Source organism: Sturnus vulgaris, chromosome 1 (genome assembly GCF_052056855.1).
Source record: "Sturnus vulgaris isolate bStuVul1 chromosome 1, bStuVul1.hap1, whole genome shotgun sequence".
NCBI lineage: Eukaryota > Metazoa > Chordata > Aves > Passeriformes > Sturnidae > Sturnus > Sturnus vulgaris.
The window spans coordinates 65,053,284-65,075,878 of NC_142243.1; the positions used below are offsets into that span (position 1 = coordinate 65,053,284).

Genomic DNA, 22,595 nt, shown 5'->3' on the forward strand with positions numbered 1-22,595 from the left:
GATGGCCAAACACTGGAGGTTTTCCAGAGAGATGGATTCTCTGTCCTTGGAGATACTCATAACCTGACTGAGCTTGGTCCTGAGCAGTCTGCTGTAGCTGACCCTGCTTTGGGGATGAGGGCTGAACTGCGCTATCTCTAGGGGTCCCTTATTTGTGATATAAGTGTACACTTTCCCAACTTTCATAATCCTATTCTTCAGTTAATATATGATGTACAAATAGTAGTATTTTGCTGTACCTTCACATGCCAAACACAGTAGCCATAATTGAAAAAAACGCTTTTCCCATATCTTTAGGTCAGAAATAAGTCTTAAGAATATTAAGGAAAACCTGCTGGCCCATTGAGGATAATGTGTTGTTGAAAGGCAAGATTAACCCAGTGCTGAGTTATTCATGCCACAATTGCCATGTCCTTTGCTGCAGTTCTAATTTACTAATAAAGTGAGGCAATTCTGCTTGATGCCTGAAGTAGAGACATGTAGGATGTTTTATTACTGTTGAGGAGATAAAAAAGCATGAGCAGCTTGTGTACTGAGCAGATGTAGTAAGAAGCAAGGACTTCGTTATGTTTGTGTATGGCACATAGACAATAATACCACACAGACTTTCTGACATCGGCTTTTAAAGGTTTATGACTGTATTTAGACCTGTCATACTGATTTTTTTAAACATTTTGATAACTGGTAGCCTTAGTTGTATTCCAGGTTATCTCATGACTGTTCTACATCTAAAACTTGGAAAATTATTAGCATTTGTTACAAAGCCTCATTGGAAACAAAAAGACAGTCCTTGTTCGATGTGTGTTCTGTACATGAATAGAATCTCCTAGTAACATAAATCGCTAGAGTCATCCTACATGCTGTTAAAAAAACAGCATACCTCTAAATTTGGAAATGTGGCAAATGTCTCACAACTCTTCCTATAATTCCTTTTTTCAGGCTGCTACACCTTCCTCTTCTTCAGATAAACCAGGTTTCTCCCCAGGCACGTCAGAGAAAACCCAGACTCCCACAGTGGCCCCAGAGAATGCCACTGAAGGTGGGATCATGCTGTTTCCTACTAATACTGCACCGCCCGAGCCCATGCAGCAGTTCACACCACCTGCTACTGCAGCTAAAGCAGGTAATGTTTCAACAAAGCTGTCGAGCTGAGGGTATCTGCAGGTTGGGCAGAGAGTGGAGTGGCTTTTCTACTGTCAGGTTTCCAAGAGCTCATTCTTTACCCAACTGTTACATAATCCCATTTTAAACCTGTAGACCTACAGTAGCACTGCAAACCCCAGACCTTGTAGTCACTTAATTCTGAGGCAAAATTCTGACCAAGTCCACCATTAGTGGGAAATGACAACTCGAGGAAATACAGCAAAGTAAAAAGCAGAGATTAAGACCTATTTTAAGTGATTTAGGTTCTTTTTTTTTTTTTTTTTAATTGGTAAGCAATATCTGAGGCTTTCTGGGGTTTCAGAATAGTCTCTTCTAGCCATATTGTTACTTCTGGTGTGACTCTTCAGAACATTGTTCCATCTTAACCATTCTGCAGTAGAAGCCTATCCGTATTTGCGAGGTACCATGCAGCAACATAGGTGAGACCTGAGGAAGCTCAGTCCTTAAGAGTGGAGAACATGGCCTCCAAATCCTGGAAAAACAAAGTTTTGCTCTAATTTCAAATCTATGAGGAAGCTTTTCACACTTAGAGCTGCAGCTTTTGAAAAGGACTTTTAACAACCATGACCTCTAGTTGTGTTAAATTCTGTGCGTGTGTTCATGTGTCTCCTCCTGCTGAGTTTCCTATCTCCCTGTGCACACTGACAAAGGATTAGAAGGGCCACAAGAAGCAGAGAAGCACAGATGTGTGTTTTCTGCACTCCTAATGTACTGAGGGATGTGGAGAGCTAAGCCCTTTGCTTCCTGGTAGAGAAAGTCAGTTCGTGACATTCTTCACCACCTCTACCAAAATACAACGTGCCAGCCAGGATAGCAATAGAAGATAACAGGAAGAGATGAGCTACAAGAGGAGATTCCTCTCCAAGACAATGGATCATCATTTCCACTGACTGTTGACTAGGCAGCTCTTCCTCCTCCTGTGAAGGAGGAGGTTGAGGAGGGCCTGAAAAGGGGTTTGGAAGAAGAAGCTGAAGGGAAGGCTTCAGGCTGAAGGGAAGCTGTAGGTACTGCTTTATACAAGGATTGCATAAAGTTCGTGTGTTCTCAGCCAGACTGTCTAGAAAGTCTCAATGACAGTCCCTCTTTCTCTCTTTTGGCCGTCACCCTCTTCTAGCCATTTTGTTATCATCTCATGTGAAGGTCAAAGTGCAAACCTTCACTCCACAGGTGTTTAGGGCAACTTTATGATCAATTGTGAGGCCTTGGGTGAATTTAAGTAGCAGTGATAGAAAGTGTGCTGTCAGTGTCTTCACTTCATCCATTTTTAGACCCATCAGCTGCTGCTGCTGAGTAGCTTCTTTGGCATCTCTTCTAGGTTTGTAAGTTGGACATTTTGACACTTGTGAATGCTGCCTTCAGAGAGCTTTTGTTCTGTGATTTCCCAGTATTAAAAGTAAGGCATTTAAAACATTTGAAATACAGGACTAAGCGAAGTTTCCCTAAGTTGTGCTTTGGTATATTTCTGCTGGGGGCTGTTTATGTGTATTTCGTCATTTTTTGAAAGAGAAAAGTTTTCACAGACAAGGACTGGATAGCAAGTGGATTGAATGGGCAATTCAGATAAGAAATAACCATTTGCCCTGCTGTGCAAGTGAATTTTTTAAAAGGAACAGCAGGTGGACATTGGAACCTGCCTTACATGTTGCCCCACAAACATAGAAGTAGTACTTCGTGGTGAAAGAAAATGTGATATTAAAGTTCTACTATGCTTTTTTTTTGTCTTCTGTATTTTTTTAATTACTGCACTTCCAGTTACTGAGAAAAATACGTAACTCTTTATGTAGAGCATTGTTACCTCCAATATAAAAGAATGATGAGAGTAATTTTCTCTGAAAAAGAAATAGGGAAAATGACACTTCATAGCTGGAGACAGAAAAAAACTTAGGTTTGGTAAAAGGTGAGGGAATCATAGTCATGATTAAATAGATCGTTATTTTATAATGCATTAAGGAATTTTTCTTTTAATTATCACTGCCTATTCTCTGTAGAGTGCTTGTCAAATTTTACATAATCCATTGCAAAATTTATATCAGTTTCATCTGTTATAACATAGTGTACTCATCCTGTCTTATATGCAGTTAAAGAACTTACTGTGTCTGCTGGAGATAACATACAAATAATGTTACCCAAAAATGAGGTTGAACTGAATGCCTTTGCTGTCCCACCACCATCTACAGGTGAGTTGAATGCCTTGGTACATAAGGAGATGCACACACTACCAACTCATAAATGCAGACAAATTCTGAGTTTTGTGAACATCCACTACTTGAGATAGAACAATTTTTCACATTTCTAATACTGTCTCTTTTGTAGCTCTAACTGCAGAGAGGATTTCCTCTGTTGGATTTTTAAGAGGAATTTTTTTAGCGGCTTTTACTTTCAGAACCTGAACTCACTAGCCAGATGGTTCAATAAAAAGCCTTTAATTTCTACCAAAAGATGATGTGGCCTAGTTTTTAGCATCTTGCTGTAAAGCTCAGGGGAGGTGGGAAAGTAGGTTTTGAATGCAACATTTGCCTTAAAACTGCCAGCTTCTGAATTGAAGGAGCAAATAAAAGATGTTTCATAAGTAGCTATGTAAAATATGTTGGCTTCACATGAAGCTGCTTTTTGTGAAGAAGTTGATTATTTGTGAAGTCTGTTACATCCTTGCTGCTTTACCAAGTTGCAACACACCGGGAGTTTAACTTGTGGTCATACTGTTTCATTTTACAGGCTTCAGCAGTAGCAGTCATGATTTCATACTGCAGCATTTTATCTGATGAGTGGTGAACTTGATTTCTTTATTTTCTGAGGTTATCTTGAACACAAAGCTGATTGTTACACTGTGTTATTGCCCTTAGAAACAGCCTACACCTATGAGTGGAGCTTAATCAGTCACCCTGCTGACTACAGTGGGGAAATGGAGCAGAGGCACAGCCAGACTTTGAAGCTCTCTCACGTAAGTGAGCTGTAAGCTCAGGCTCATTATGTTTGTGTGGGCCTTTCACAGAATTGTAACCTGTGGGGAAGGGCACCTTGATTCAAGATGTTCAAATGGCTTCAAGCCATCCTGAGTCTCATCACTTGTTTGTGTCACCAAATTTATGCTAGTATCTTAAGAGTGCTCTAATAATTTTCTAAGACAGAGTAAAAATTCCTCAGTGTTTGCTTCATATTCCCCACTTCCAGGCAGTGACTAGTGGCCTTTTATGTATATTTTTATAAAAGTAGTTTGAGGATTCAGACATCCAGATTTATTCTTTTGTGATATGATTGTCATATTTAAGCAAACTTCTTTTGTACAATTCAATATGTAACCCTGTTTGTTCTGTGTTTGTCTCAGTTATCAGTGGGACTTTATGCCTTCAAAGTGACAGTTTCTGGTGAAAATGCCTTTGGTGAAGGTTTTGTAAATGTCACGGTCAAACCAGGTAAATTAGTTGACTGATATAAATAATGTCTGACACAAGTACAGCATACTTTTCAAACGGTCTCTCAGTTGCTATTTGTCAAGGACATCTGGCAGTCCAGTCATACTGATATATTTCATATCTTGGTGTCTATAAGGGGTTTAAAGAAAGTAGAACTAGGGGTCTTGCTCACTGTGTTTAGGTTTCTAGTCTTTCCCCCTCCTCAGTCAAAGCCTGAGATATCATCGTGTCACCTTTCCTGCATTTCCTTTCCTGTCATGCACCTTACAGTGCATGGCTCTGATCTGATTTACACCACATAGGAGCACTGCAGTGGAACACTGCTGTGTCAGCATGCTGCTCATCAGTAACCTCTTCTTTGCCTTGTCCAAAAAGGACAGCAGATGCTGCCAAGCTGTGTTTCTTAGATTTAACCACTGGGGACTATTGATCTGTAGACTTAACATTAGTTTTGTCTGGGCTTTCATTAATATTCTTTTTTCTTCCCCTTTTTTTCTTCCCTGTTGTCTTTCTTACAGCAATCAGAATTAACCAGCCACCTGTTGCTGTTGCTTCACCCAAAGTACAAGAAGTTTCCTTGCCTACAACTTCTACCTTCATTGATGGCAGTCGTATGTACTGGACCATTCTGTGCTTATATTATATATTTTTAATATGCAGTTACAACACTGCTGTTTGTCAATTACAAGTGAAATTTCTTCTTCTCACTCTTCTCAGAAGTTCCCTGAATAATGATTTGTTTTGGGAATATGTGTCCAGTTATAAATTATTTTAATAATTTTAAAACACAACCTTGCACTTGGAGTTTGAGATGCAGTGTGTCAGAGACTGCTGCATCCAGAGAGCAGCTACTCTTACAGCTTCTTCCTGTCCTGACCAGAGAGCCTCTATGGCTGTACAGCTGGGGCCATAGTAAACAGCTGACAGATAGAGCATGATGAGATGTTGTAATTACATTTATAATTACTGAGTGCAGACAAGTCAGAACGTGCAGAGTCTGAGACCGATATTCTTTTTTTTTTTTTAATTCATGTGTGTGAAGAATTGTTTAGATAAATAAAAGCAAAGGTAACTTGGTATGACTCTGTGGTTCATGAAGCTTATTCAGCTATACTTGTAGAGACAATTGTAGAAAACGAGTTAGGGATGAGCGTATGAACGACTCAAGTATTCATTTCAGCAATTGCTACAAGAAACTGATGTGTTTTTCTTCAATGAATAGAAAGCATAGATGATGTGAAGATAGTGAGTTACCACTGGGAGGAAATTAAAGGTCCCCTGCGAGAGCAGAAGGCATCTGCTGACACACCTGTCTTGCACTTGTTTAACCTTGTTCCTGGAAACTACACCTTCAGGTACCTGCATGATGATTTTCTTAGAGGCTTAACTGTGATATCAGCTAAATGTTTTTTTCTGTGCTCACATATATCTCCTCAAACAAAAAGCTTAATTTTTCTTCTGCATACTGTTACTTTTCATTTTGCACAGTGGAGAAACAGAGTGGTTTTATTAAAAAATTATTGCAGTGATCCTTTATAACACAAAATTACAGAAAAGAAGATACCGTAAATTAAATATGTCCCCACTTCCAGCAATAACAATTGTGACAGACTATTCTTTTTTTCCGTCTTAGAAGCTGGCTAGTGCCCTGAATGAAACTATGAGTCAGGTTGTGAAAGTCATCCTCTGAAGGGTAGTGGCAGACAGAATAATATTGGCAGACTGATCCTCACAAGACATGGTTATGCACTGCTTTTACTAAGAATCATTCTGTTCTTTTTAAAAGCATTTGCCTTGCTACTGGTTTCCTCCATTTATGCACTGCTGAAGCTGGGGGTTGCCCAGACAGTGGAAGCAATGTTTGTGGTTCAAGGTGCTTTAGTAAAAATCAGTTCTTTTTCAGAACTGTTCAACTTAAAGCCGAGTCTGTGCAGAGGCAGACTTCCCACTGAGCCATCTTGGGTTTTTGGTTGCCATTGGGTTGCCTGTCAGTCAATATATTATGTATCAGCGTAGCAGCAGCAGATTGTTGAAGCCAGCATACAGCTTCTGCTTTAATTCTGTGTTTTTACTGGAATTGTTCCGTATCAGACAGTAGCAGAAATGAGTGTTAATTTTTTCCCTATTAAAAATGGCAGAATCTTGCTTACAAGCAATGCTTCTAAGTGTGTTCTGAACCCTAGGGAGTTAAGAAGTCAGTTGTTACATCTCTATACATTTGGGGAAGGCTGACCTTCCTGAACAGTAGAGCAGTGTGCTGAAGATTACAAGAAATTAGCTGATCAAAAATATCCAGTGCCCTTGGTACACATGGATGTGCACTCATTGCAAAATGTACATGTTCCCTAATGTCTGAGGTAATGAGCACTAGTTTTGTTCCTGCTCAGGTTCCCTTCCATGTGGTCAGCTGTATGCAGGGGTGGATTAGAGATTAGTTGATCACCACACTGCAGAAGGTAGCTTTCATCCCTTTGAAGTGCCTGCAGTAGTCTCATTTTAAGATGATTTTATGCTTCTGAGAGGCAGTAATGTCTGGGGTTTTTTAAAACCCTGTACATTTTTAATTTTGTAACTTGACATTGATATTGAGCTCCATTAAAATTAGTAATGATGTGCCACAAATAAGAAATGAGTATCTGGTGCTGTTCTATAAGCAGAGCTTCTGAACATCCAGAGTAGCTTTAGGTGTTTCACTGTACTGCTTCATTATAGTTGTGTTAGTAAAGTCTTCTGAATTTCTTTCCTGCCTTAGTTGAGGGATATGTGTGTCTGAAGCAGAAGTTTATATCATATAATCAGTGCCTTTTGTTTAGGTGGTGTTTGAAAAAGTGCCAGAAAACAATTAATATTTCAATTTAGAAGTTGGCAGAAGTTCATCTTAACAGATACTGTTTTTCCTCTTGTAGACTCACAGTGATTGATTCAGATGGAGCAGCCAACTCCACCATTGCATCTCTGACTGTCAACAAGCCAGTAGATTACCCACCTATTGCTAATGCAGGACCGAATCAGGCAGTCACTTTGCCCCAGAACTTCATCACACTGAATGGAAACCAGAGCAGTGATGACCATGAAATTGTCAGCTATGAGTGGTCCCTCAGTCCCAAAAGCAAAGGCAAGGTTGTAGCAATGCAGGTATGTGTATTTCTCCTTGCATAGGATTGAAAAGCTCTTTTATCTTTGCCTTTAACATGAGCAAACACATAACTAACTGTTCAGAAGTACTGAAATACCTAGAGTGATGTTATTCTTTTTTTTTCTCTCACATATATTCAGCTCTTATTTTAGATACTACTTTTAATTCCTTTTCATATTTCTTTTATTTCTTTGTGACCAAACAAACTTGCTTGTTCCCTGGTGTTTTGGAAAGACTTCAAGTTCACATTGTCTGTCCTTGAACCCTAGAGGCTGTTTCACAGGCTCCCATCTTCTGAGGCTCTGGGCAAACTGAAAACTGTCTATAGGAGAATGTGGGGATAGTCAGAGTTTTCTTGAAACACTCCCTCCTGGAGAGAGTAGAACTAAATAGAAACTTAGTTTTCTGAGTGAAAATGACAAGACCTTTTGGCAGTGTTAATGCAGCCATGCTCTATGGTATACTTTTATGTTCACTGAAACATGGGTTTCCAGTGAGAGCTTACAGAATTTATTCTCTTAATTTTCATGATTGTTTTTGTTGTTCTTGTTTTGTGGTTTTTTTTGTTCTTTTTTTTTAATCTGAGAAGTTAATAAGTATTTTCACTGGACTTGTAAGTTGGAGATTCTTACAGCTCTGTAGGCAGTTGAGATAATTAATGTAATGAATCCAGCTGAAACTCAGGAGCCATTTTTTATGAGACTTGATTTCTGCCATGTTAGCAAATGCTTTAGACCTTCAGAACTGAAAAGAGATCACTGTAGATCTGTTTAGGAAAGAAGCAATGTTATTAATGCAAGACTACACTGTAGAGGAAATTAAAAATTATGTAAGGTCTTATAGCATAATGGCTTTCTGGTCATTCATCAAGACAAAAACTTTCAAAAAGCACCCAATAAACTGAACTTTCAGTTTTTGAGTGCTGTTCTATCTTAAAGCAACCTTTTTGAAGGGAAGGAATGACTGCTCGAGATAATCAGTGGATTCACTGGGTATTTAATGTGGAAATGCAAGTACATGTTACAGTTTCTTTTCAACAAACTAGTAATCTTTTTAATGTGCCTGAAGCTGAGGATCATAGAATCACAGAATGGTTTGACTTGGAAGGGATATTGAAGATCATCTTGTTCCAACATTTTGCCATAGGCAGGGATGTCACTCACTAGACCAGATTGTTCAGGGCCCCATCCAATTTGGCCTTAAACAGTTCCAGTGATGGGGTATCCACAGCTTCTCTGAGCAACCTGTGCTGGTGCTTCACCACCTTCTGAGTAAATAATTTCTTCTAATATCTAATGTAACCTTGCCGTCTTTCACTTTGAAACTATTCCATCTTGTCTTGTCACTGTCTATCCATATAAGCCCCTTTAGGTACTGGAAGACTGCAATGAGGTCTCCCCAGAGCCTTCTCTTCTCCAGGCTGAACAACCCCAACTTTCTCAGCCTTTTTTTGGAGAGGTGCTCCAGCCCTCTGACCCATCTTCATGGCCCTTCTCTGGACCACTCCAGAGGATGCTGGTCTGTGGTGTATTATATGATATCTGCTGTTAGAGTGTAATGTAACAAGTACCTCTGCTGGTTAGTTAATTGTTTATCCAGCCTCTTTGTTCTTATTGCCATCTTTATCCAAAAAAAAAAAAAAAAAAAAGGAAAAAGAGAGAGAGAGCCCAACCTGTTTGCATTATGATTTGGTATTCCTCATATAAGAGATGCCAAAAATGTTCATTTTGTTAGGAAAAGGACCTATAGCTGGGCCCAGTCATTTTATGAGCTTCTGTAGGTATCAGCAAATGCTACTGGAAGAGTAAATTCAGGACAGAATTGTTTTGTTTAATATGTTTTCTTTTTTTTTCATAGCCCTGTTTGTCTGGGTTCAAGTCAAGCTTGGTTTTGCATTTAACAGTTTTTGTAAGTTTGAAAGGATGTCATGATGTTTGGTTTTGAAAATATCACTAAGGAAATGGAATAAGCTGTAGGGATTTTCATCAGTGTTTAATTTCCTAATTGAAAATGGTAGTGTTACATGTGTTTCACAATTATTGTTGTGAAGAAATAATGCAGTGGTTATACCAACAGGAGAAATTAGGATTTATTGCCTCTAGGTATTTCTCTGGGTTGGTAGGAAGAACAATTGCAATAGTGAACACATCACCTCTGTCTGTGTGCCAAATTTTAAGCCTCCTCTTTATCTGCAAGGTGCACGAACTCCTTGCTCAAACACTGTATTTACAGTGACTTTAAGCATTTCTTTTTCGTTACATTTGCTCTGTAAGACCTTTCATTACCCACGACTGTTTCTGTTTTGTCTGGTGCTCTGTCCTTACCGGTGCTGCGAAGGGAGTGCGGACGCCGTACCTGCAGCTGTCCGCAATGCAGGAAGGAGATTACACGTTCCAGCTGACTGTGACAGACTCTGCGCGGCAGCGCTCCACGGCCGAGGTCACACTCATCGTGCAGCCTGGTAAGTCACTGCGGGCACGCCTGGGCCGGTCCTCAGGGCTGGCCCAGCCTGGTGCCTTGGCGCCCTTCTCCTCCGCCTCCTCTCCCCGCATTGCACCACTGATATGGCAGCCCCGGTGCCTGGTACCCCTGGATCAAGGACTTGTCCATTTTCTGTCAAAGCAGCAGTTAAGTGTAGAATCAAACAAAATCCAGGTGCTGATCCTGAGGGTTCACACCAGCCTGGTTATGTAAGGCAACAGAGCTCTGCTTGAATGTACTTCTAAAACCCAAATTGTAGCTCTTGGGTGTCATGTCCTACAGAGTCTGTTTTGAAAGCTGCTCTGTGTGCTTCACTCAGTTTTCTTATTGTTTTGCAATTCTCCTGCAAGAGTCCTTGTGTGATTTGAATTCACTCAAACGAATTACATTGTGTTTCCTAGGAAAAAGTGTCAACCAAGGAATTTTCAAAAGCTGCATCTTTCATGTTTATTTAGGTTTGGGAGCCAAACAATGAATAAGCCAAATGATCTGGGCCTCGTGTGATTTTTTTAATGCCTTTTTTTTCCCACACTTTGTTTGCCTTTTACATCCACAGTGGCCTTGTCTGCCCATGTACAGATCTCATATTTCACCATGGGGAAATTTTTTATCTTCCTGTTGCTGCTTAATATATATCTTTTGTAGATGATCCCTTCTGGGGCAACTTTACAGCAGTCATGCACTGTAGAAATCAAGAACATGAATTGGAAGTGTGGTATGTGGTGGTGCCTTTTAGACCTATTATAGTGTGGAGTTAGAAAGATGCTATTGCTGAAGTCAGGCCCAAGGGTAAATAAATACCCAGGAAAATGGCAGTGTTGCCAGTTTTACCATTTCACAAAAGCAGAGGCTGAAAACAGAGTAACAGGTTATGTTTCTGCACTAAATTCCCAAAGGCTCTGATTTGGCATTAACTTAGTGGCCTTGAGCAGCAGACAGAATGGGTCAGTATCTTCTCTGCGAGCAGAGAATCATATTTATCTGGGAGTTTTTGAAAGAGATGGACTGGTAGGACCAGGAAAATACCCCACCGCTCATGTTTTATGACAATTCATATAATGCATTGAGCATGCAGCAAGATTTTTGAGAGTGTGACTGTGCCTTCAGATTGGACTATGAAAAAGGAAGTACCTGCTGTGGGATTTGAGATCCCACTTGCTGTGGGATTTGGTTTGCTGCAGAGCTGACCTCTCTCACCTGCTGGCTTGTGCATGTCATACTTGAGGTTTGTACCTTTTGAGCCAATCTGTCAAAATTTTATTAAAATACCCTGTGTAAAATCTGATTGGCAAGCCTTGCCAGTGACTACCTAGAAAATGTCATACACTAAATACTAATTTTGCAGAAAATAACAGCCCTCCAGTAGCAGTGGCTGGCCCTGACAAAGAATTGACCTTCCCGGTAGAAAGTACTACACTGGATGGAAGCAAAAGCCAAGATGACCAAGGCATTGTCTTCTATCACTGGGAAAATATCAGGTATCCAAAGATTTTACTAATCCTCAGAAAAATAGAGAAAAATGAAAGTGATTGGGTCTAGAGCCTCTTATCCAATCATATTGAAAGATGAATCATGAATTATATTTGAGAATTGCTTTCAGGACAATCCCACTTAGGTGGTAATAGCATAAGAAATAGCAATTTTAAGTTGAACTTGAAAAGCTCAGGCAGTCTCTGCCTATGTTTTGCAATGTTTCATTTTGAGGCCTACTTTTATAAAATTAAGAGAAAATAACAGGAACTTCTGTGTCTCCTGTTAAAAAGTAAGTATCAGGCTTGGTTTGCATCCAGTAATATACAAAGCTTTTCCTTCTGTGCTTAGAACTAGGGTTTCTCAGTCACTTGTTTCTTGAACAGTAAAGTGTCAGTCACTTTGCCCTGAACTTCCAGTAACAAGGGACTAAATCACTCTTGAATGGTGATTGAAAATGTTTTACAAAAGCTAATAACTGTGTGTTTATGAGCAAACCTAACTGATCCTTAATAAAAGGGCAAGGTATTTTAGCTCATGCAGCTGTCGTACCTGATACAGGAAGAGGTTTGCTGGCAGCCTGTGCAGGTTATGAGTGGGTCTTAGAGCAATATAATTTGCAAGAAATAGCTATTAGTTATAGTTCTGTTTTCATGCTCTCAGGAGGTAGAACCGTGATGAGGTTGAACTTCTGGGGGGTATTTTCTACTCTTCTGATAGGTGGGGATGTGTGCTTGGGTGCTTTGAAAGTCTTGAAAAAAGGTGTTAATGAATTCTCTAAACTAAACTTATGTCTCAAATAGTTCTTTAGCCATCAGTGCTTATAGCAGTTGTAGAACTACAACACATAAAATCAAAAGGCCTGAGCAATGCTGCTGAGCTCATCGTTGGGCTTCCTGGGTGTGCTTATTTTAGTGAGATGTTTTGTTTCAGTGGTCCAAGCTCTGTACAGATGGAAAACGATGACAAGGCAATAGCAACTGTGACTGGTCTCCAGGTCGGTACCTATCACTTCAGGCTGACTGTGAAAGACCAGCAGGGCTTGAGCAGTGCATCTGTGCTCTCCATTACTGTGAAGGAAGGTAAGCCTGGCTGCTGCTTCTTAGGGCATGGTGGGAAACTGGGTAGTTCATTCAGTCACTGAAGGAAGGTGAAGGAAATCAGAACAGAAAGGTGTAACATATTTGTTGTTATATTTCAAGTGTGTTTAAGAAAACTGCTCTTTTGTAGTAAAGTAGCATTGTGAGTGACTGGCAGAATTAATTTCATTTGATGCAAACTGTTTTAATGTTCAATATATGCAAAATTAGTTGCAATAAATATGCTCCATAATAATATTTTTGACAATTGTATGTCTACATCATTAAGAATAAATGTTTTTATTTTATCTCTGAAATTAAGCTTTGAGCAGAAAAGCAGTTTTACTGTGGATTTTAAAGTAACATCCCAGAAGTGATATCTCGGTGAACCAAGTTCCACTTAAAAATTTAATATTAAAACACATTATTTGTTTGTTTTGTTTTGTTATTTTGGTGGTGTGTTGTTATTGTGGGGTTGTTTGTTTGGGGTTTTTTTGTTTTGTTTTTTTGGGGGGGGGGTTGGTTGGTTTTTTTGGTGGGGTTTTTGTTTGTTTGTTTGATTTTTTTTTTTTGTTTGGCTTGGTTTGGTTTTTTTTTGTTTTTTTTTTTAATTATACAGAGAAACAGTTGCTGTAGTGTGGGGTATTTTAGTTTTTGGTTTGGTTTGGTTTTTTTTCCCAAAATGCATGCTGTGGAAGAGGCTTTAGGATAATCATAGTATCATATAATGGTTTGGGTTTGAAGGGACCTTGAAAACCATCTTGTTCCAAAGCTGCTGGAGCTGAGATAGCTTCCACTAGACCAGGTAGCTCAAAGCCCCATCCAGTCTGGCCTGGGACACTTCCAGGGATGTGTTGACATCAGCAAGCCCAGGATACAGTTGACTTTCTGGACTACAAATGCACATTGCTGACTCATGCTGAGCTTCCTGTCAGTCAACACCCCAAATCCTTCTCCTCAAGGCTTAGTGGCATTATGCTAACTACTCCCACTCCAGTCTCTGCCCAACTTATACTTGGGATTGCTCCTGCCCATGTGCATCTTGGAGAAGAAGCTGGACTTTGTTTTACTCATGTGCATCATTGCTTGAGCTGTTTCAGGGTTTCAGTTAGTGTTCAGTTAGGAATACATGGCAGCAGCTCTGCCCAAGTGTGTCCATGGTCTTGTTTATGCTGTGAAGTGTAGCCACAGTAAGTTCTGTCTACTGTTGCAGGTTTGATATTAAAAATACTCAGTTTTCCAATAACAAGTTTAGTCTACTGGTTTTATTTGGAAGAGACACAACCCTATGCTGTTACAGCCAACACCCTTGAGATCTGCCCGGGACTGAATTATTTATGTCCAACTATTTGTGTCCAGTGAGGTAGTTCACTCCACCCCACAGCTTCCTTGAGCCTTCTCTTAGTAGTTGTGTTCTGAAAAAAGTCAGTAATGTCTGGTTTCTGGAAGGAGAACATGGTCATATATCTTTGGCTTTTTTTCACCATATGGCCAATGCATGCCTTAGTTTTACTGCTAGTGGTGAGCAAAAAACATTTGGGAATTAGACTTACTCTTAAGTTTCCTGATTGCATTTTGCCTAAATACAGGCATTTTGAAGACACAATATCTTGCACAAGCTTCTGTTGGGTAATAAGTGATTTTCCAGATGAAAAGGTCCCAGCATGGTGATCTCACACTGGGTTGTGTTTCTAGGTAGGCAGAAAATCTTTTTGTTCGACTGAGAAGATTTGATGCTTAAGTTATTCCAAGACTGCAAATAGAATATCCCACAATGCTTTTTGACATAGATCTTTCTTCTCAAATGCAATATGCTCAGAGCCAGATTTTGTATGCCCACTCATCCTTTCCCTGTAGCTTTGACATGAGGTTCTGTTGTTACTGTCTGTAATCATCAGGTAAAGAATTACAGCGTGGGTGTATTGGCAATGGCATGTCACATGTTTTGAAAGCAAATCCTTCTTCACTATTTTTATGGCTAGAAAACAACAGTCCACCCCGGGCACATGCTGGTGGGAAGCATGTTCTAGTGCTTCCAAACAACTCTGTTACCTTGGATGGCTCAGGGTCTGCTGATGACCAGGGGATTGTGTCATATTTGTGGATTCGGGATGGTCAAAGCCCAGCAGCTGGGGTAAGTTTCTTTCAAAATTTGGCTTTTGTTATGCATGTAACTACAGCAGGGAGAGCAGGTACCACCCACAAGATGCTGTCAAGTGTGCTCCCTGTTTCTGGTTTATCTCCCCTGCTCTCTGTAATGCTGTGGTCAAGAGGCTGGTGATACTTTCAGTACAATTGAAGAATATAGCAACTAAAGACTGCAGCAATGCAGAATAATTGGTGATAGTATGAAGCTAATGTGTTTGAGAGGAAAAAAATATCTGAAATCCAGATACTCCAAAGGAGGAAGAGTCTGAGAGAGCAAGTACCAAAAAAGATTAAGGAATCCTGCCTGGTAGCATATGAGGTAAAACTTAAGTTTAAGGTAAAAATGGTGTTTGACATTACATGTGTAGGCTCCTTCCTTGGCAGATGATGGTGATTAGCCTGGGGCATTAAGGGCAGGGGATTCTGCTCTCTGAGTGAAGCAAACAGCGGAAATACCTGAGGATAAACTTCAGTTATTTGTCAGCTAATAAAACTGAGATAATTTTTTCCCTATTTGCAAAAAGTGTTGTAGAAAGCAATTTGGTCTTAGGAAGATAGTGGTAAATCAGCAAGTACAGGGAGAGGAGAAAAAGCAAAGTCATAAAAAGACTTCTAGAAGCAATTCGCATGAAGAGGTTTAGCTTAAATATAGCTGGCAGAGCTGATAGTTGAAAATGCATGAAGCAAGGAAAAGAAAGTAGGAGTTAAGAAAGTGGAACTAAGGATACTGGAATACAATTGAGAAATAATAATAGTATAACTGTCTTGGATTTTCAGGAAGATGCGTTCTTCAGATTGTCAGCTGTTCTCTCTTGGGGTATTTTTAATGAAAATATCCACAGTGTGCAGACATCCTCATTAACTGTTGCTTCCAAATTACTCTGCTATAAACTGTGGGTAGGTCACATTTGTCCCAAAAGTCAAATCAAGAATACACAGCACCATACTAGATAGCTGACTTGATAATGAAACCTGCATCTTTCTCTGAGGGTGTAACTGTTCTGGACCTGGTTTTTGCAGGATGTGATCCATGGCTCAGACCACGAGGCAGTACTGCAGCTAACTAATCTTGTGGAAGGAACCTATATTTTCCACTTGAAAGTGACGGATGCTAAGGGAGACTCAGATGTTGATTCGGCAACTGTTGAAGTGCGGCCTGGTATGACAATTAAAAGGTCATCGACATGTTGTGAATACCACATCTTTGTTCTCCTTTTCACTTACTTATTCAGATATTGATGAGAATCTCTCAAGTTAAAACACAGAGCAAACAGGTTCTCTCTCTACTTTCTTACTATTCTATGACTAGGCCCAAGTGTGTTAAAAGGTGACATCAGGATTCTAAACTACTGCAGTCACCATAGTTGGGACCATAAATAAATAAAATTCTACTTACTAGTTAATATTTTCATTAGACTTTTGTTATTTCTCATTCATTGTAGGTTTTTTGTTTCTTCTTCTGGTTGTTAATAAGTTTGGCCAGTAGAAAGAGATGGGAGCTGACCATTGAATTTGAGTACAAATGCTGCTGTTTGATGCATGAAAGTGTGGCTTTGTTTTACTTCTTTCATCCGGAAAGATAAAAAAATCATCAAAGAATTTCAGGGGGTTGTAAATGCAGGCAGAATAGCTAAATAATGGAAGTTGAAGTCTTAGGAGACTTGGGTCTGTCAGAGATATCTTGTTTATCTGGCTCCTGGGTAATGATTTTATTTCTGTTCCTCAGTTTAGTGTTGAATATAATCATAGAAATTGGATTATGATTCTCATGGGGTATTTGTGAAGTTTGTTTTGTTTGTGAGGCACTCTAGAAGTTCAAGCATCATATAAAAGAGATCTCAGCTTGTAAGGGTAGGCAGGATAAACATACCTGATATTTCTCAAATTTACCATCCTCATTTAGACTTACTCACAGTCTTGCATGCTACAATACGAGTCCATGTTTGGCTCCCTTTTCCTGGGTGGTAGTCAGTAGTAGATAACTAGCAGGGAACTTGGTAATTGGGCTCATCTAGAGCTTACCTCTGACTTTAAGATGGCAGCATTTGGGAGAGTGGAAGTTGCCCTTCTACACAGAAATGTGTAAATGCTGAAAGTGCACCCTGAAGTACTTTATTGATAAGATGGCTTACTATATTAGGACCCACTGGGTTTGTTTCACAGAGAACATAACATAATAAGCTGAGTGCTTCTCTAAGAAAACAAAAGAATTGGCTTATCAATGATATGGGTCTTATGCATAAAACTGTAGTATTAATAAATACTTTCAAGTACTGCATGCTGGTACTGAAATACTTGCCTGGCTCTGAAGGAATAGCATGTTCTTCTTCTGTCAGATCCCAAAAGGAGTGGTCTGGTGGAGCTGATCCTGCAGGTTGGAGTGGGACAGCTAAGTGAGCAGCAGAAGGACACACTGGTGAGACAGTTGGCTGTACTGCTGAATGTTTTGGATTCAGATATCAAAGTTCAGAAGATACAAGCCTACTCAGATATAAGGTAGAAAGATGTCCTCCTGTGCCAGAAAGACTTGTGATTTTCTTTGCCTCTCTCACAGCTCATAATTAGTTGCAAAATAATCTTTCCTAACATGACAAAAAATGCTGTACTTCTCAACAGAATATACTTTAAAGGGTGAATTTCTTCTGTGCTAGAAAACTGATGAAGTAAACTCTGTGGAGGCTCAGAACTGAAGTGTTTTGTTTTTTAAAAATCCCACTTTTTGTGTACAGACTTTTTCTTTTTCCTTTAAAGAAAATGCATGCAGATATATTTCAGTGCCTTTGTTCCAAATGCTGGATGGAGTGAGATAAACAGACTTTCTCACAGTGAAGCATTCAGTGTATTTCAAAATAAGGTTCCAGCTCTGTTTAATCAAACCTATTTTATTTCCCCTTTTTTTCCTACTTCTTCTCCGTGTTTTTTATATTCTTAATATTTTACAAACATTTTCCCAGGTAACTAGTGATGAAAATCCATTTTTTGTACAGTGAATTCTCTTAGATGTGGTATTTTATTGTGAAGAAGAAATACTCCCTCTGCTTGGTGTAGAGTGCTAGAGATGGCTATGTGTACCCAGAGAAACTTCTCAGCATGATTGGTAGAACCTGTTTATTTGAGTTAGTTTTAAATTACTTCTTGTCAACTACTTGGTAATTTAAAATCCATTTTGGTATTTATTTAGCTCTCAGGGAACCTCTTAAAATGTAAAAACGCAGTGTGGAAAGTCTACTAGTTATAGCTGTGATATTTTTAATCACAATTTTTCAAGTTAAAATGTTCCCTGAAGTGTCTGATAACAGGGTGAGATCAACAGCACCCAACTTAAAAGTTGTAGATGGCAGGGCAGGAGGACTTCCACACGAAGTTCTCTGGATCCCTTGCTTCTGAGCTTTTTCTCCTATTAAATTCAGTTTCCTTAAGTTAGTGACATTTCTTCACAGTGTTTTGTGACAGGCTCTGTGTGAGAGTGGAGAAAGCAAATGTATACATACTTCTTAAAGCAAAAGTCAGGAAGACCAAGAAGGAAATTATATTTGCTGTTATCCTCCTCTGTCTTCTGTGAAATTGAGAATCCCGAGAACTGCTGGTGCTCCCAGCTCAGAATGAAGATCAGTTGACTGCTCCACAGAGCTCCCTAATCTTTAGCAGTGGTGACATTGGCTTTCCAGAAACAAAAAAGACTAAATGCTATTATTGCTTCATTGACTTTACTATATTTATTATTTATTAGACTTTATTGCTGAATGCCTGACAAAATGATCTGTGACAGCAGTCTTGACATTAGCTGTTCTTTCTGCAGCACCGCAGTTGTGTTCTACGTGCAGAACGGGCATCCTTCCACAGTGATCAAGGCATCAGATGTCTCACGGACTCTGCACGTGCAGCTTTTGAAACAGAAGGCTGACTTCTTGCTTTTTAAAGTCCTGAGAGTTGACACAGCTGGTATGTTTTGGATTGTGCTTGCTCATCTCAGAACTTTGCAGGCATTTGGCTAACACAGCACCTGGAAACGGTGCATGAAGTCCTTCTGTCTGCCATCTGTTGTCTGTGCTTGGTGGGTATAGCTTTACAAAAAATAATGTTGAGGACAACGCTTAAAATGCTTCATTTGTGGTAGGTAGTCTGGTGCCAGTCACTCTTAAAATACATCATCTATATCAGCAGGCAAAACCACGTCTTAATCTGGTCTGCATCAGGAAGGCCTGTGGAATGAGGATAAAGATACCTTACGTACTGTCTTTTCTTAGAAGATGAGCAAAACTTAATATAGCCATACAGTAGATATGTGTCATGTCTCTGCTTCCTTCTGGGTTTTTAGAGTGTAGTAAATAGGCTTGTAATCTAACTTGTTCTTGTCTGTTTGTATCAGGCAAAATGGATGAAAGCTGTGTTACCACCTAGTCTTCTAATCTTTGCAATTTATACAGGCCACTGGGGTTTCCTATAATGAACTCTCTTGCCCAAAAAGATGCTTGAACTTCACTAGTAATATCAACTCTTTAAGATCCTTAGATATTACAGACATGACTTCTCCATAATTTAAAATCAGGACACAACAATTCAAGTACAAACAAAATAAGCAAGCTCTGGTGATAAAATAGTCACTGATTTTGAGTAAATTCTGTCTTTATTTACTGATTGAAAAGGTTATTCTTCTGTTATGAATGTACTCTGATTACATTCTTTCTCCTCACAGCCAGCAGTCTGCTAGACTGTAGATCTATTTGACACATAACCCCAAAAGAAAGGGAGTCTCAAAACATACCCCCAGTATTTTGAACCAGATGCTTTGCCACCAGTCTAGTCTAACATTAAGAGGATGTATGAGAAGTTGTCCATTTACACAACTGACCCTGTGTTTGGTTCTGTTCTTAGCCTGTCTGTTGAAATGCTCTGGACATGGTCACTGTGACCCCATAACAAAGCGCTGCATTTGCTACCAGCTGTGGATGGAAAACCTGATTCATCGTTACCTAAATGATGGAGAGAGTAATTGCGGTGAGTTTGAGTGTTGAGGGATGTCTTTCAAGAGTAACTTGTCATGTGAGTCTGTTGATTATTTGTTCTCAGAATGGGGAATAAAGAGGTAGATGCTGAGGGAAGACTAAAAGTCTGTTTTCCCGCCCAACAATACCTTTCTATAGACAGATATTTGAATAATTTCTTGAAATGATGTCTTGACAGTAGTAGCCTAAATTTTAAAGAGAATCACTATTTGATGAAAAAATGTGAAAATTTGGTCATGGGAGGAAGATTGTGCAACAATTTGGGACCAGTTGAAGGAGTTGTTGAATAATATGGGCATTGCAAAGCTGGAAAAAAGGCAGCAATTTCAATTTCTCTGAGTGGGTGGTTGATGCTTCTGTGCCAGAAGTATGAGCTGATCTAAGCAAAGAAAACATCAGTGTTCCAGACTGACCAATACTGACCTTTAAAAGCTGATAACACTGACAACTGTGAGTATACACATGTTGGAGTTCAAATTACCTCTCTGTATCCTTTCCTGTTTTCCTGGATTTACAAATATAAATGTGCAGGTAGAAGGATCTATCTCTAATCAGTTCCTCTTTTCAAGCACTAAAGTGCCAGACCCAGAGTACCTCTGTTTATTTCAGTTAGAGAAGGATAACTGGGGTGGTAACCATGAACCTTTGCAGAACTGTCAATTCCCACATAGACTTCAGATATCTTGGGATGGTAAAAGGTATTTGAGACGAAGAAAATTTTCTAATGTACATTTCTAACCTTAAAGCTTAAAGATTTTTAGGAATTAATCTAAGAATGTGTTGGGGCTGAGTTTTCCTACGTACCTCTTGCCACTCCCCATTCCTCAGGATTGGTTATTTTAATAGCATTGTATTAGAAGTTTTTCTATTCATATGACCTTACAAAGCACTGTTGTATTTCTTTTTTCAGAGTGGAGTATACTCTATGTGACCGTATCTGTTTTTATTCTGATTGTGGTCATGGTAGGGCTTGCCTGGTTCTGCATCTGCTGCTGTAAAAGGTACGTGATTTGTGTTTAATTTTGATGGTGTGTATGCAAAAATTGCACAAAACTGTCACGTTTCAGTCCAGTCCATAGCATTAAACCACTGAGCTCATTTTGTACATGTGAGGAGCTTCCTGTAGCTGTTTCTGTAGACACACACTTCTTTTGAAAAAAAAGGGAATATTCATTTGTGTGTCTGTGCTCTTCTGCATTACGAAAACCAAAAAGCTAATGTTCATCCTTCATGTTAAGTGATAGTTAATGTTAAAATGCCGAGAATATGCTGCAGATCTTCTGTCTCCTACTGAGTCCTGTAGGTACTCCGTACAAAGAAAAAAAGACACACCCTGATGGTCACTGATGTAGAAATGTTCTAGGACATGGGGAAGGATCTGCTCCCAGTCTGGTTTCTCCCTTTACAGGGAAGGGTGGGTGGCTGTGCTGCATGTGGCTTACAGGCAAGGAGTACTCTAGTGATCTCAGTCGTGCCGACTTCTTGCTTTCTCTTTCCTTAAACAGGAGCATTCATACTATTGAATGTCATTTCCCTTCCTGCCTCCCCTCCAGTCTTTTCTAGTGAGCTGATAAGAAATTCTCTTTCAAGTGACAAGCCTCTGCAAATTCTGTCACTAGAGCAAGTGTTTTTGCTGCAGCTCTAACAGCTCAGCAAATAGATAGCTTGTTCGGGTGTTAGCAAAAATAAAATGCCATCAAAATCTTTCTGGATTTTCAACTTTTTCTAGTGTCTTTGCAGGATGTAAAGAATGTGTAGGAGTCGATACCAATTTTATTTTTATGGTTGAAGGAACAGTGCTGTTAGTAGAAAACTTTAAATAGTAAAGTGTGTGCCATTATGCTCCCACAAAGTGGGGTGGAGCTGCACAGGCTTGTGTGTATTGGATGATTATTTGAGGGATTTTTTTATGACTTCAGCTGCTTCTTTCCTTTGTCCTCATATGGCTTGTGCCTCAGAGTGATGGCTGGTTGATACAGATCCATGTGAGAAAAAGAGGAGGGAATTACAGCGTGGTTTACAGCACATTACAGTCAAGAGATTCCCTTTGCCTTGTGCAAACTACATGAAAAAGACAGTGTAGACTCAAGATTTTGCTGGAGATTTGGAGGTTTTAAAGCCTTTGAGTTGCCAGATGAATTCTACAGGAGATCGTGGAGGGAAGGCCAAGGCTGTTACTCTAATGCTGGCTGAGCAGTAAGATGGTTTCTCCACTGTGAACTGTGGGGGCACATGAATTAGCAATTGTAGTTACTATGTTGAAATTGAACAAACTGTGGCTTAGGAGAGCAAATCAATCTGCCTTGCTTTCTTCGTCTTTCTATATCAGCGAAAATTATCTGTTCTGTCTTGTCCATATTGTACAACTGCCTTATTCAGGTATAAACTGGAAATATTTTTAAGTGGAGGTGAAAAAGTACAATGACATTCTTTATATTGGGGTATGTATACGAAAAGGAAGGGAGGGGACATTTATGTGTGTACATGAGAATTAAATGTCATTTTGGTTACTATTTTTTTTAGCAGGAAGAGGACAAAGATAAGAAAGAAAACAAAATATACCATCCTAGATAACATAGACGAACAGGAGAGAATGGAGCTATGGCCCAAATATGGTACGTGCTATATGGCAGCCAGGGAACTCACCCACCAAGTGTGCAGCAAATGTGTCTGAATTGATCCCTGTAGGCAGGAGGAG

At 39.6% G+C, this 22,595-nt stretch overlaps 1 protein-coding gene across 4 annotated transcripts in view; it reads left to right on the forward strand.

Annotated features, from left to right (window-relative positions):
• Positions 1-22,595, forward strand: part of KIAA0319 (KIAA0319 ortholog) — a 45,918-nt gene that overhangs the window by 17,546 nt on the left and 5,777 nt on the right. Inside the window, exons 4-20 of one of the 4 annotated variants that reach the window (XM_014877806.2) lie at positions 940-1,123; positions 3,243-3,341; positions 4,008-4,105; positions 4,490-4,577; positions 5,096-5,188; positions 5,800-5,932; positions 7,484-7,712; positions 10,051-10,174; positions 11,540-11,672; positions 12,598-12,746; positions 14,726-14,877; positions 15,912-16,050; positions 17,228-17,387; positions 18,691-18,833; positions 19,767-19,889; positions 20,808-20,898; positions 22,424-22,512. In XM_014877806.2, coding sequence (XP_014733292.2) covers positions 940-1,123; positions 3,243-3,341; positions 4,008-4,105; positions 4,490-4,577; positions 5,096-5,188; positions 5,800-5,932; positions 7,484-7,712; positions 10,051-10,174; positions 11,540-11,672; positions 12,598-12,746; positions 14,726-14,877; positions 15,912-16,050; positions 17,228-17,387; positions 18,691-18,833; positions 19,767-19,889; positions 20,808-20,898; positions 22,424-22,512 — 2,227 coding nt within the window. The other 3 variants (XM_014877797.2, XM_088168552.1, XM_088168561.1) reach the window with 3 other exon arrangements.